We start from the raw sequence: 13,883 nt of genomic DNA on the forward strand, positions 1-13,883 counted from the left end.
CGAGATCGTATTAATTGCCACTATTTTTTACAATGCGCCAAATATGAGTTATATATTCTTACTCAAAGTTTATATTTGCTTATAATGTAGATTATTTTTATAAAATGATTATTATTTATGTATATCAATAATTTGTATTTCAGATATACGAACATACATTTCTGTCATAACCGGTTAACCAAATCCAGTTGTTTGATGATTTTGATTAAAATATAATATTATGGATTCCTTCGGTTACTTTTTTCGAATAATTATTTAATATTTTATTTATAAGAAATAGTTTAATGGAAGAAATTTAACATGAAGTGTGTTATAGCAGGAGCAAATGTAAAAAGTATGTCGATTTCATGTAGGTTATGTTTTATTATGTATTAAAAAATATCATTTATATATAATAAAGTATTATAGTTTTAGCGAAGGCTATACATGCATTATCAAAAATTGGAGATGAAATGTACATAGAACCACATGAAAATACTTTATCATTTCGTACTGTTAATATGGCAAATTCAGCATATGCTGATTTTACATTCCTACAAAGTTATTTTTCATATTATGCTTATGGTGACTTACAAGAAAATGATGCATTGAAATGTAAAATATCAATGAGGGTAATAAAATATTATTATATTTCCATGTAATATTACAAATAGTAACATTTCTATTTTGCAGAGTGCAATGACTGTATTTAAGGCTCCACATTTAATAGACAAACAGGTAGAAACATGCCATATTAAATTAGAGCCAGATGCATCTGAAATTTTGTTTATTTTAAAGTATAAAAACAGTATTACTAAGACTCATTTATTGCCCATTTTAGATTGTGAAATATTACAAGTATGTATCATATATCTATAAAAAATTATTTACATTTTCATTTTTTATTATCTTCTTTTATTATATTTTTCAGACTGTATATAATAAGGATTCTGCATCAATCAAACTTTCATCTCAACCACGAGTATTAGGCGATGCAATGCAAAATTTTCATCAACATTTAATTGAAATAACACTTGAAGTTTCAGCACAAAAGCTTTTATTAAGAAATTATGTTGATGATGTGTCAGGTAAAATCTAAGAGATAACAAAAGTAGTTTATTGTAATATAAAATGAAAAAATTCTGGCAGGTTTATCAAATACAATACGTACACAACTTGCACTTGGAAAGGGAGAATTTGATCGATATGATATTGGTAGTGAAACAATAATTACCTTTTGTATGAAAGAATTTAGGTCCATCTTAAATTTTGCAGAAATTGCAATTACACCCATTAGTATATACTCTGAAGGAGCAGGAAGGTAAAAACTAGTAATATAAATTTTAATTCCTTTATATTAGACATAGGTAAAATGAATTTATACAAATGAATATGATATTTATTAATATTTTTTAGACCAGTTATATTTGCATTAAAAAATCAATCCTTTGAAGTGAACTTAGTGTTGTCAACATTAAGTTCTGATACAGATAGTCAAGCAGAAACAACATTAATTAATAAACCACAAGAAAAATCCATAAAAAGAAGAGCAACAAATAAACGAATTTGTAGGAAAAATAATAAATCTGATAGTAAAATTCAAGATAAGTCAGTTAAATCCAATAACAAATTAGGTAATGTTAAAACACCACATCCATCTTTTGTGGAGGAACCGAAGGGGCAAGTTGATACATCAACCAAAAATAATCAAAATCTAAATAGAGTAAGTAACCTTCCAATAGAACAGGATATTGAAGATAAAATGAAAAAGAATTCCTCATCTAGCTGTGACATAGTTACAAACATTAATAAAACATCTACAAGTGAAAAGAAATTAGCGAATTTTATATTTTCTACAATAACGAAAAGAAAATCTAGTAACAATGAAACTGACAAAGAACAAAATTCGGATAGTGATCAGTCTGATGCATTTGAAGACAAAGTACCAAATTCACCATCTCCTCCAAATAAAAAGGCTCGTTTCATTTTTCAAAAATGCTTTCAAAAGACATTCGATCCAAGAACATTGCCAGGATACAATGTAATCTTAGCTGAAGATTCAGATGAAGCTAGTAATGATTAAAAATAATTTTTCACAATATTTTTCACCATTCGTGCCTCGGTTATGTGATTAAGATAACAGAAATCTATAAGTTTCTATTATATCAATTTATTAGTCACTAATTTTGTTTCAATTAACGAGGATGTTTCTATATGTTGTTACATATATAATGTGTGTATTTGATAAATGAATTGTACATTAATTATAAAATATGAATTTTAAATTATTAAAATGAAACTATTGTTTATATTACATAGTTAAATAGATAAAGTCTTTCTTCTTTAAACTTCATATTGTCTGTAAACAAAGTATAAATATACTTTTTTACCATGCCCTCTTAAGCGGTTTTAATCTGTATCAAATAAACCAATGGCTACAAAATTATTGTATTCTGCTTTAAATACTTTTTACTAAAACGATGATACTACTGATAATGGGTATCTATCACGATGGATATTGATATTAATATTTAAAAAATATTTTTTCATTAATAGTTTAAATATAACCCATGTGCAGATATCAACATTAATGTCATGCTTAAAGTTAGTGTAACAAATTGTTCGTCTAATATTTATTAGAAATTAGAACACGTTTGACATAAAGGCAGTATAATCTGTTATTGTTTTGCCGCTACGTGGAAATGTTACTAGAAACACAAGTTGGGATGACTTTCTATATACTGCATACTCATGGACTATGCTTGCTTTAGGAGGGCACCACTAAAACAGTTAGAGAACTAAAAATCGCGATCCGGCAGTTGGTCTTGAAAGAATGCAATACGCGGACGTATCATGATCGTACGTATGAGGTCGAATTGTTCTGTAGCGATTCCGCTTGTACCGATACTTGTATGCTAACAATTTCGAATCTTCATTCACTGTAACGAGTACGCGTAATATTAAGAAACAAGTAAATCTTTACACGCCGATATACGTTAATACTAACGACAGTGGCAATTATACAACTGTGACTTCGTGTACGTACAGAGAATCGCTAAAGCATTACAATCGACAAGAAAAGTGCGTGTACGTGAGTGAATAGAGTGCCTCAACCCTGATCTCCGCGCCCTTCTGAATCGTTGACAGTAGTCATCGTGATTTTCTGCGAACGATTCTATCGATGACGTGCCGTGGACCAGTCTACGAGAACACAAAAGTGTTGCATGCTGCGTGTTAGGGCAAGAAACAAGGGCCTATACTATCGCGTTTTAACCATTGAGGTGGGCTGCACCGACGAGGCTGTGGACGTTCCTAGATTGGCGGTAAATACACACTTATCAACAGCCTATCTCTTCGCTCGTACCCACTCTGGTCTACTTTACTTTTCTTTCCTTTACTCACTGCTTGTGTGCCCTATCGTTGTTCATCTATCTTATGTACCATTTCAAATGTGATTGAACGCGTGATAATTTTTCTTCCGTCCTCCCCCTCTTTCCGCTCCTTTTTTTCAATTCATGCTTCGCTTGATACACTGTAGTGTGTATGTGTGTGTCTTACCAGTTCACCCTCTCGCCGGTGTCACGTATTAATATTGATCAGAGGGCCGGTAACCCGAAGGAAGCGATATCGCCTGCGCTTTTCCGAGCACGAAAACTCTAGGCTCCGCCCTGCGCCAATTTTCTTTGACCGGAGCTTCTTTTCGAAATATCTATGATTCTTTCGAGATCCTGGAACTAGAGGAGATTTTGTTTTTTGTTGCACGCATTTGTGGACATTTGCCAGAATGATTTACGAACGTATAATAAACGTCAATCATCGTCGAGTGGGATCCTCCCATTTCTGGCCACTCGAGAATCGGTATGTTTGCCGCTGAAATCTCCGCGGCTGTAATCCGGCTCTTCGATGCTTACATATACACAGAAAAGGGGGCTTTTAGATCGGCGCCGGATGCTGCTCGCTAATCGTTCGGCTGGCTGCATCCGTCCCCTTATGAAAGGGTCCCTCGAGACAAATGCGCCTGGCGATAAGGGTGTATATAACACGTTGTCACGGATGTGTAACCGGCGAGATCAAAGATCCTTTCGCGTAATGCGTGCACAGTTTTGTCGTGGAAATCGTACAGTTCCGTTCCCACTTGAAAACCGAGGGACCGAGTTTACCGAATTACATAAGTCAATTAGTCTATTTTCAGATAGCAAAATTCTTAAACGTGCAAGTTAGAAACTGTTCCGTCGAGCGTTGCTCGTGATTTCTTTTAATATTGCCCACTTAAGAATTTAATTGAGTCGTTAAACGGACGTAAATATTTTTTCAACTTATATGTAGTTCTTTTTAATGTGTTTATATTCGATTGTAATGTATGGTATAAATATTTTATGAAGTACGTGGTACTGTTAACAAAACCGTTAATAAATACTGTTAACAAAAACATAAAAAGGTAATGGTTAAAGATAGGCGAAACAAATTTATCGAAAAATTTGACGTGCAATTTCGTTACTAGCAGGCAAATGTATTCGCACGTGAATATTAGTGATCAATGCGAGCATTTTGTTTGCGACAAACTTCGTGCGAGTCACCCTCGAACTATATACACGCATAGATGGGTAAAACCTACTTCTAAAGTGATCTCTAATTATTTACTGCCAACAGAAGATTAATATTTTAATGTTTTCTTGTCTGAGAAACCTCAGTTAATTTCTAAATATCAATACCCGTTAGTAATAAGAAGTATGTAAATCTAACTAGAATTTGAGAAAAGTGTATAAAAATAAAATGTACGTTAATAGTAGCAGAAAAATTGAAAAAGACTATGAATTCTCGTCATTGATCGTTTACATGTGTCGTAGATGAAACGTTAATGCTCTCCATCGTATGCATTCATATGTTTGTATTGGCGATTCGCATCATTCAAATTCTGCAGTTACATATTAACTCTGAAAATTATATTCGTTTTACTCGGTATATAATGTTTACACGTGTTAATATAATGCAATCATCATTTATGCGAATGGTTATAAATATTGTACGATATAGATATGTATATACATTCAATTATTTCTATAGCTATCGAAGATATAAGAAAACATACAAACTTACGTAAAAGTTCTCTGATCGAGGCGCGAAAACACAATGGCGAAACTAAATAGTTATTACTGTAATCATTGATCTTGAATATTACAAAGTCACTTTTTTCTTTATCATTAGATCTGTATACTATTATTAATATATGTTTATAAAATATAAATTTACGTATGGAAAGTTATGGAGAAAATATGATGAATTAACAGACATGCATTTCTCATCAATATGTTAACCTGATATTGCTACATACGGATATTAGTCATAAAATCACTCCTTCCAACAAGTATTGGTGAATCTTAAATGCGATTTTCAAATAAATCGTTCTGACTTGTTATTTATATTCAGATCTCAAACTGTAAGCATTAACAAATCAACTTTTACTTAAATTGTAAAAATTTCCTAAAATTTTTATTATTCTAGAATTAAATAATTTTCTAGGCGAATTCATAGACAATTTTTGGGTAATATCCATTAGTAAAGCCATACTCATATCCTCATTTCAATTTCTATTTTGTATTATTTAGTAGTGTTTCTAGTAGTTATGTAGTACTTTTAAATATAATTATAAAAATTACTTTTATTATTTATTTATTTTTCTATTTTAAGTGAGATTCACTGCGCTAAGATAAAAGCGACAGTTAATTTATTGCTAAACTTCACGGCAGTATATCATAAAGTTTTGTCAAAAACCGCGTGTGATTTAACTCTCGGTATATATAATCAAGAAGTAAATATGTAATAAAGGCACAATAACGATAGCAGTGATATAATAACATTAAACGATAAGCAAACAAAAATGATTGTGATAAATACCAATTTAAATGAAATTTAACTTGCACATATACGCTTCATAATGCCAGGTGATTAAGAGTAGTAAAACAAATTATTGCAAAATTATCTTTATACAAACAGCTTCCAACGACTGTGATCAATTACGATACTATTATTACTGGATTAATAGATTATATTATTACTCACATGTTACAGTAAACATCGATATTATCAAAAATACTTGCATGTTTTTAGTAATTGCGAAAACAAGAAACCTAATACCAGTCATTTCGACCAGTTTGATAGTTCTAATGTTAATGGGTTAAAAAGGAAACACTATTTCGACATCATTTGCTGATACACTTAATTCACGACAATCGTGCCAAGATACGACGAATTGGTAACGATCCTATGAGTACCTGTTAACCCAGAAAATCGAATATAGGGCAAATATGATATCACCTTGAAACAGTTCGAAATCGTTCGGAACATGTTTCTACTCATGTACTGTACATGTTTCGTACTGATCGAGCGATCGCGATAAGTAATCCATGGATCGTGGCGGGTTCCGCGAATGTCGAGCCGCGATTAATCCGTGCCCGAGCTTACGCGAGTTATGAAATTCAGAATGAGCGTGCAACTTATCAGAGAGAAGTGCAACGTCGTGCATAACTTTCGATGCCGTGAGCGTTAATGAGATGCGCGTTATCCTCGCGTTAAATTAATTAAATACGTAACGCTGTGTGTAATAATTAGTGATATAACTGGCCGTGGAAGAACAGTTTCTTGGTTTAATGAATATTTCATTATTTACGTGCAGTTTCGATCTTTGCCAAGAAATACATATACAGAATATTTCAGGCTTTCTTTCTAGACAACTGTACAGCATATTTTATGTGCAAGAATAAGGGAATACAAATGCTTTATTAAAAGGTTATAAGAAAGATATATTCGTTCAGTCGGAAATTAGTCAAATATGTGTATACAAGTTTCGGAAGCGGATTTTCTCAAAAATAAAACATCAAACGCAATTTCGTTATTCTTAATCATTGTCTTAATATGAGCCATTTGATAAATAAATTCGTTTTTTTTTTTACTGGAGGTGTATCTTTCGAAATCTTTAATTGGTTACTCATTTGAGATAAGAACAATTGACATGTGAGAATGAGTAAATGAAATATTCTCAGTTATTCCCAAGATAATCGGCTTTCTAGAAGATGCCTCAGTGATCGCAGGATTTACCGTTTCCGAATTTCTTCAGAATGACTTCTCGTTTTCCTAATGGAGACCGTGATAATTTATAGTCTCGAATATTATACTCAGAAGAGAAATTTATTGGCAAGCACTATGCTATTTACATAGAATGATGATTTTTGTTTTTCTCAGATTGGCTTGTTATACTGTATTCTTTAAAATTTTCATCTTCTTCCGGTGAAATCATTTTATTCTGCTGCTTCAGAGTTGTAGTATGTTACAATAATATCATTTACGAGTAATCAATTTAATATAATTTTCAAGAATAGATAATTTAGACGGAAGTGCTATATAATTAAAAATCCTGAAGCTCTTCAGTAAAATTGGAATTGGAATTGGATATACACATTTTAACTTTCAAAATTTCTTAAGATCTGTTTTTTCAACAAAAGTTCTCGTTACGATACACTTAGTTATTTTCTGAAATACGAAAGATTGTTTAGACGAAGTAGTTAAACACACAATGCCGCGTTAACTCGTAATAAAACGCAATCACTCGAAAGTTTCACCAATAAATGGTTTATTACTTTTTCGCGTAAACGTGGAAAGGAATTATGATTTCTGTAAAACTTTACGGTCCTTAGCTTCGTCGAAATGATTCTAAATTTCTTCGATGGAAATCCTGCGCGGTTGTTGAATTATTTATCACGGTATCGACGATCATCTTCTTCGAGTTCTTAAAATCGTTAAATACTCCATTTTAATTACGAACATTATTTTCGAAGGAAATGTTTATTGACGCTTATTAATCTAAAATTGATTAAACAGCACAATATCTTTGAAATGATAATATGTGATACGTTTTAAAAATGAGGTACTCTTCAATTTCCGAAAATAGGACAATGTGTGAAATATGAATGCTTATATTTTATTGAAAAGTGATATCTAAAAAGATTTTCAGAATTTTAACTGAAAAGTTAAATATCTATCTGAATATAAAGCTTTCGAAGTTACATGTATTTCTATCTATTTTCATAACTCACCATCGCAACATATGTTTTTATTCTGCCCTCGAGAATCTACCAAGAATCCTTAAACTACGATGGCCAAGTTTGTTAATAAACGACATGGTAATTCGCCAGGAAGTGGAACAATACACGAAAGAAGTATAATTTCAGCGGAAACGGGATTTTATGCCTTTCAACTTCCTCGAAACGTTTCTCAATTTTATTTCTTCGTCTTCTGCGATGAGAATCCAGCTGAATTATTTATTTTATCGATGTATTATTAAAGCACCAAAGATCACCGTTGAAATCACGAAGCTTCGTTACGTCGAATAATTTATAGCAATTAGAAGAAACGTTCGTTTCAACGTAACAACCCAGCATGAATAATTCTATCGGTGAACACGATACAGTGCATTTTGTCGTGTTTTTAAACGTTCCTCTTTGTCTGCACACGCCTCATCGGATCGTATTGTGAAGCACTGACGCGCTAGCATGATAACGATCCCTGAGTATGAATGACCGAGTTCTTCTACATTAGCGTATACAATAGTTGCTGTGCGTCAGGGTAGCAAGTCTATTACTTATCGTATCTTTAAACGTTTCTCATTATCTTTCCATGTTTCAATAGCTCGCATTGTGGTATTTGATTAACATGGTAACAACAACACGTGTAAATAATTAGACTTTCGTACGTTATAGCGTATATTACATGGTAATTCGTCAACATAGTTATTCTCTGACGAGTAGTGTAAAATATTTCTGACTCTTTGAAGTTTTAGCAGTTTATGAAATGGACACGTGGTTGATTGAAATTTCTATACGCTAGCGTACGTGACGACTCGGTTGTGCTGACAACGCGAATTTACTGCTCGTTAAGCTTTTAAATAATTTTTATATCTTGTGTACATATATTATGAGTAATCCATATCATCGTTAAAGATAAGTTAATTACAAATCAACGTAACCGAGTTACCGTATGTTGCTGCATATAATAGTTTCTGATTATCAGTGCAAAACGTCTGTTACTTGCTTCAGTTTCAATACGTTTTCATTTGTATACGTCGCAAGTAGTTTGCATCAAAGAATATATAGTTCGATTTAAAGAAGTAGGAGTAATCTTCAAAACGCCTCCATTTCCGGAGCGGATACGTTCACCAGTTAGTGTATCGAATATTTGAAACAATTTAATGCTACTTAATACAATTTTTTTCTATCTCGTAACATCTGAAAACAAAAGTTTGACCCAGTTACAGCAAGCATTCTGTATATCGTGAAATATTAATTCGAAAAATAGCAATAATCTGTACAAACGAACCACCAGTTAACGGAACGACAACCTATTTATAAATTTTCTCACAACGCTACATTGAACCTAATATCAAAAAGGCATCTCTTGGAAAACCATAATGAATCACTTGTATAAAGTTTTATGCAGTCGTACACACAGTGCCTTTTACTTCCCACCGACGCAGTAAGACTAATCCCCGAATTACGTTTCTAAACGTTTCTTCTTATTCGCACGTATATGTGCATCTATACATATAGAGACAAAATACTGTGCAACACAGTATGGAAAATGATAAGGTTGCAACGTGAACGGTTGCGTTCTTGCGGACTAGCCCGTATAATGCTTGTTTATTTTCTGTACATGTATCGCTCGTATTCAGAAAGAAACACGACGGGAAAACGATTCGCACGACCGACGCTCCGCGGCACTTAGGTCGATGTCGTTAAATCACGATGATTACGGCATTGGGCTTTATTACTCGGAAGTAGGCAGTTCTCGTTTCAGGGACTTTTGTGTATAGGTTGAACGAGACGGGACGAAACGAAACCGAACTCTAATCCTCTGGTTCGTCTAGGGCTCCGTGACACTTGTCTGGTTGAATTCTTTTTTAACTCGCTAATCAACCGTTCAACGTTCCACGCTGTTCGTATCGAACGATTTAATTCACTCCTGGCCGTCCTGGCTGCCATCTTTTACGACTCTGCCTACGTAATTAAACTTTTTGCCACGGTAATAGTTGTAATCTTTCAATTTCGTTTTTGTTTCGCTTTGTTAACCGGCTCGTTCAATTTAGACCGAGCGTCGATCATGGTAAAACGGTTTCTTAGCTTATGATCAGTTCGCATGAACGCGTAGAAACAGACTTGCACGATATTAAAAGTTTCAGACGATGCGGTTCGAATGGCTTTCACGTGTGATGGATGGCTGGTATGTTTTATTGCACGTGGTGGGTATCTTGATATTTACACGTTTAGCGATATAAATACGTTTACATTCTTGTGTTTAATTCTTTTTGCTTCGAGTAGAATTTAATTTCTAGATTCCTAGATTAGATTCCATTATGTACGAAGATTACGAGTGAAGCGTATGATACTTATCGTGTTTTTCTCCTCTGATCTTTGTATGTATTATTAAAAAAATCATAACAATGTAACGAGTTTAAGAAATGGCACTTTCGGTATGGATCATTTAGTAACTTAGTAATAGATGATTGAAAACTATAAATGTATAATTTCTATGTTTATGTCTGCAAATAACTAATAATTCAATAACTGTTATGCTTTGTTTAATGAGTGTAAATAAGAAGTAAAAAAGTAACAAAGACTGATACCACTAATTAACAGATACGGTGACGGAATTTCACATGTGGACAGGACTTATCGTTAGAGTGCCTTTGTGTTTGCAGACGCGCTTAAATAAAAGACTTATATATATTTTCATAACCGTTATTATTTCATCCTTAAGTATTCGATTGTTATAATAGACTATAAGCCAGGACGGATCGATCGTAAATCTGTTATGATATGATTTACACATGATAACGTGCAATCTGATGGAAGCCGTCTAACAAAAGGCGATGCTATCAAAACGCTTTTAATCGTATTGCACGGATCTAATATTTAAACGTCAATCTCGATAAATCACATGAACCATGTGTCATCGAAATATTTCTACGGCAAACGCAGCACACCGACTTATCAAATGATAAAAAGTTTCTACAGATGTTTCGCTATACGTTTCTATTGATTTATGCTACGAATCGGACGTCTCGTGCTCGTTCATTGTCAGTTCCGTACGTTCAAAATCAGACGAATGGATCGTCGAAATCGATACGTGTAAAATCACACGAAACGAACGACAACAGACCTTTGATCTCCGATTTACGTCATATTTAGTTCTTTCTTATTATCGTACAGTTTTTGTTGAAAATCTCGATCGACCCAGAGTAAATTTAACTTTTAGATATATTTCGCCATGAGGACGTTCGTTCAGATTACTTCAGCCTGGCGATGATAAAATTTGACACAAAAGAACAAAAGAAAAGGGATCAAGAACGTGATAGTGTCAAGAAATGCGATATCAATCGATAACAAATCACTGCAACGATATGAATTCTCGTTGATAAATGAAACGTTAAATCGAACGATCGACGTAAACGAATTCCCAAAGCGATTCAGTGAAATGATTGTATGTTATTATCGTGTTCGATGCAATTCGCTGGCATGATATTCGTAGTATTCATACAGAGAAAATTTACAATCGTTCGCGCACCATAGAAAAATATTTTCATTCTAGAAAGTATTAAAGTCTACGACCTGGCGTGGCGACTATTTTAGAACTGGTGTTAAAACTCGCGTTTCGTTATTCCACACTTTCGCGTGTTTTAAAAGTCGTAAACGCTTTCACGAGCACCGTCCTTTAAGCTCGTCACTATGTTACGCTTGTTCTGCAATGATTTCGTCATAATTCAACGAGTGTTAACTGTATTCCCAACCATCGATCCTTTATATCTTTCAAACAATTTGATGATCTGTATTTTTGACAAAAAACGAATTAAAAAATATTTAATCATCAATTTGCATATATTTTAGAAACCATTTGATACGTTTAATAACAAATCAAAAGTTAACCTCGATTCTATCTGGTGAAATTAACCTTTTTTCTAAATAAAAGATTGAAATTTGATTTCTAATTTCTACAATTTGATTCATCAAGCCTCCTTTTTTTTTTAGAAATAAAAAATTTAAGTCAGCTCCCCAGTATGTCTCCAAAATTATCGGACGTAATCGACACTGTCGTGACGCTATGTTCAAAAATATGAGAATTTTTGGTTTCTAACATTCTGATATAATGAATAATTTTTCAAAATTATTAAAGATTTTGTGGAATCGGCTTGTTAAAATTCTGAAGTCAATGTGTATTACGTTTGATAATTTTGTCATCGATGTAGTCACCGAAATGGACGACTTATTTGTTGATACCTTATCTTGGGAAACGTTTCGCGTTGTTAACGCTTTTTAATGCATAGCGACAAATGAACAATCGTTATGTACGTTATCCATAATGACACCTCTGGTTGAGTATCCAAATGGTGGAAGGGAAAATGTACAACAATTTCTATGTTTGTCTGCAAATTATCAAACAAGACAAAAATATGTATCCTTGTTACGTTTTAAAAATTGCGGACAGGTGATAATTATGCTTCTTGAGAATTGTTTATCAACAAATTTGTTGGGTAAATGTTTCCTGCAAGTTCGAACAAGTTATTAAACAAATTTATTGCCATTTAAACCATTTAAACGGACATTTCCAAAATTGTTAAATATTATACTTAACGTATAAAAGTATGTTCCAAAAGAGAAACAATTAATTTCAATTATTCGGTATCACCAAGACTATACTTCCAACGCAACAAATTGCAATAATAAATCTCATTTCTCTAAATTGCTATATAACCAACCTCTGAGTAATCATTCGAAAATTTTCAAATTTATATTCTAATAATAATTTCCGTCATATTTCACGTTACGTATCACTTTTCCCGGAAGACAAACTCGCTATTGATCGCGTGGATCTTCCTGTACGCCACATAATGAACTGACCATATCTAACGGATGAACTCAACAAGATGTCAGCGTTAAATCTCGAGGACGGATTGGCATGCAAAGCACGACGCTCTCCTCGCTGCAATTGCGTTATGAAATCGTTTAGATGCGCGTTATATTCTTCTATCGTGCGTTAATAAACATATGAGCCAATGGTTGGTCAAGTGCCAGGGATAGGGTGGTTTACCTCGTTCAGATTCGTTCTAACATCGATTGCGAACGCGGTCATGCATGGACCGGAAATTCCTATGTTTGATATGTTACTACGCGGTCGTACACACGGGTTCATTTTTAAAAATGACACGCGCTCTAAAGTATTTGCGTTAAAATGCAAGCGAATTATAAATGTGGCCTTTAGAGGTTCATGGAACTCGAGGAAACTGTTAGACTTACAATTAGAGGATGTACTGTGACTCGTGGAACTATTTCAACATTTATCGTAGACAATTTTTATGAATATGTGTTATACAAAAGTTTTTGAAATTTCAATAGTATTGTAATAAGGTACAACTATCATAATATTGGTAGTAAAATTTAAAATCGATCTGGAAATAGATAGAAAAATTAGAAGACATTTATTGTAAATATACATTTTACTTTACTAAACAGTTACGTTACTAAACAATTAGTATGTACATAGTATGAATAGTTGTCTTAAAAAGCGATCTAGTAAATATTAAGATTTATTGATAATTGATTGAATATATAGTAAATATGACTCGAGGCGAAGAGTGTTATCTATAGATATAAATTAGTTCTAAATATATATATAGACCATTTATTATAGCTGTACTTAAATAATAAAACTTAGAAGTAGTTGTTTATGATTCAATCCGATGATGTTTGCCCAAGATTTGTGACAGTGGGTTTGGGCTCGAGGTGACACAACTGGTCGCTGAATGTAGCCACTGTCACGGGATGTACGTTTTTACCTAACAGAGATATGAAGTAGTTGTA

At 33.2% G+C, this 13,883-nt stretch overlaps 2 protein-coding genes and 1 long non-coding RNA gene across 9 annotated transcripts in view; 2 read left to right on the forward strand and 1 right to left on the reverse strand.

The window, feature by feature from the left end:
• Positions 1-146: 146 nt before the first annotated feature.
• On the forward strand, positions 147-2,426 carry LOC100648307 (cell cycle checkpoint control protein RAD9A). Of its 3 annotated transcripts, none has more exons than XM_048404579.1 (6): positions 147-334; positions 409-611; positions 673-837; positions 911-1,067; positions 1,129-1,300; positions 1,396-2,426. In XM_048404579.1, the coding sequence occupies exons 1-6, from the start codon at positions 301-303 to the stop codon at positions 2,060-2,062; spliced, it is 1,398 nt and encodes a 465-aa protein (XP_048260536.1). In that variant the 5' UTR covers positions 147-300; the 3' UTR covers positions 2,063-2,426. The 3 variants fall into 3 exon arrangements, with proteins under 3 accessions (XP_048260536.1, XP_048260535.1, XP_048260537.1); XM_048404578.1 differs by having other exon boundaries at positions 239-349; XM_048404580.1 differs by lacking the exon at positions 147-334 and having other exon boundaries at positions 455-594.
• A 353-nt stretch (positions 2,427-2,779) lies between these two features.
• LOC100647951 (GTPase-activating protein skywalker) overlaps positions 2,780-13,883 on the forward strand; it is a 44,782-nt gene continuing 33,678 nt past the window's right edge. For 4 of the 5 annotated variants that reach the window (XM_012319171.3, XM_003402801.4, XM_012319175.3 and 1 more), the window contains exon 1: positions 2,781-3,302. The gene's annotated coding sequence lies outside the window, so the exon portion shown is untranslated. Of the gene's footprint in view, positions 3,303-13,883 lie in introns of all 5 variants that reach the window. The other variant, XM_048404562.1, reaches the window with a different exon arrangement.
• On the reverse strand, positions 6,095-9,635 carry LOC110120162. Its single transcript, XR_007223502.1, has 3 exons — positions 9,349-9,635; positions 8,070-9,257; positions 6,095-7,762 (listed from the first exon to the last, which is right to left on the reverse strand). It is a non-coding gene; the product is annotated as an uncharacterized LOC110120162 (long non-coding RNA).

This window comes from Bombus terrestris, chromosome 3 (assembly GCF_910591885.1).
Source record: "Bombus terrestris chromosome 3, iyBomTerr1.2, whole genome shotgun sequence".
NCBI classification, from domain to species: domain Eukaryota; kingdom Metazoa; phylum Arthropoda; class Insecta; order Hymenoptera; family Apidae; genus Bombus; species Bombus terrestris.

Coding starts and splice junctions, on each gene's coding strand:
- LOC100648307 (XM_048404578.1), top strand. CDS start 301: ATGAAGTGTGTTATAGCAGGAGCAAATGTAAAAAGTATGTCGATTTCA. Junction 612..672: donor AATGTAAAATATCAATGAGG/GTAATAAAATAT, acceptor TCTATTTTGCAG/AGTGCAATGACTGTATTTAA. Junction 1,301..1,395: donor TACTCTGAAGGAGCAGGAAG/GTAAAAACTAGT, acceptor AATATTTTTTAG/ACCAGTTATATTTGCATTAA.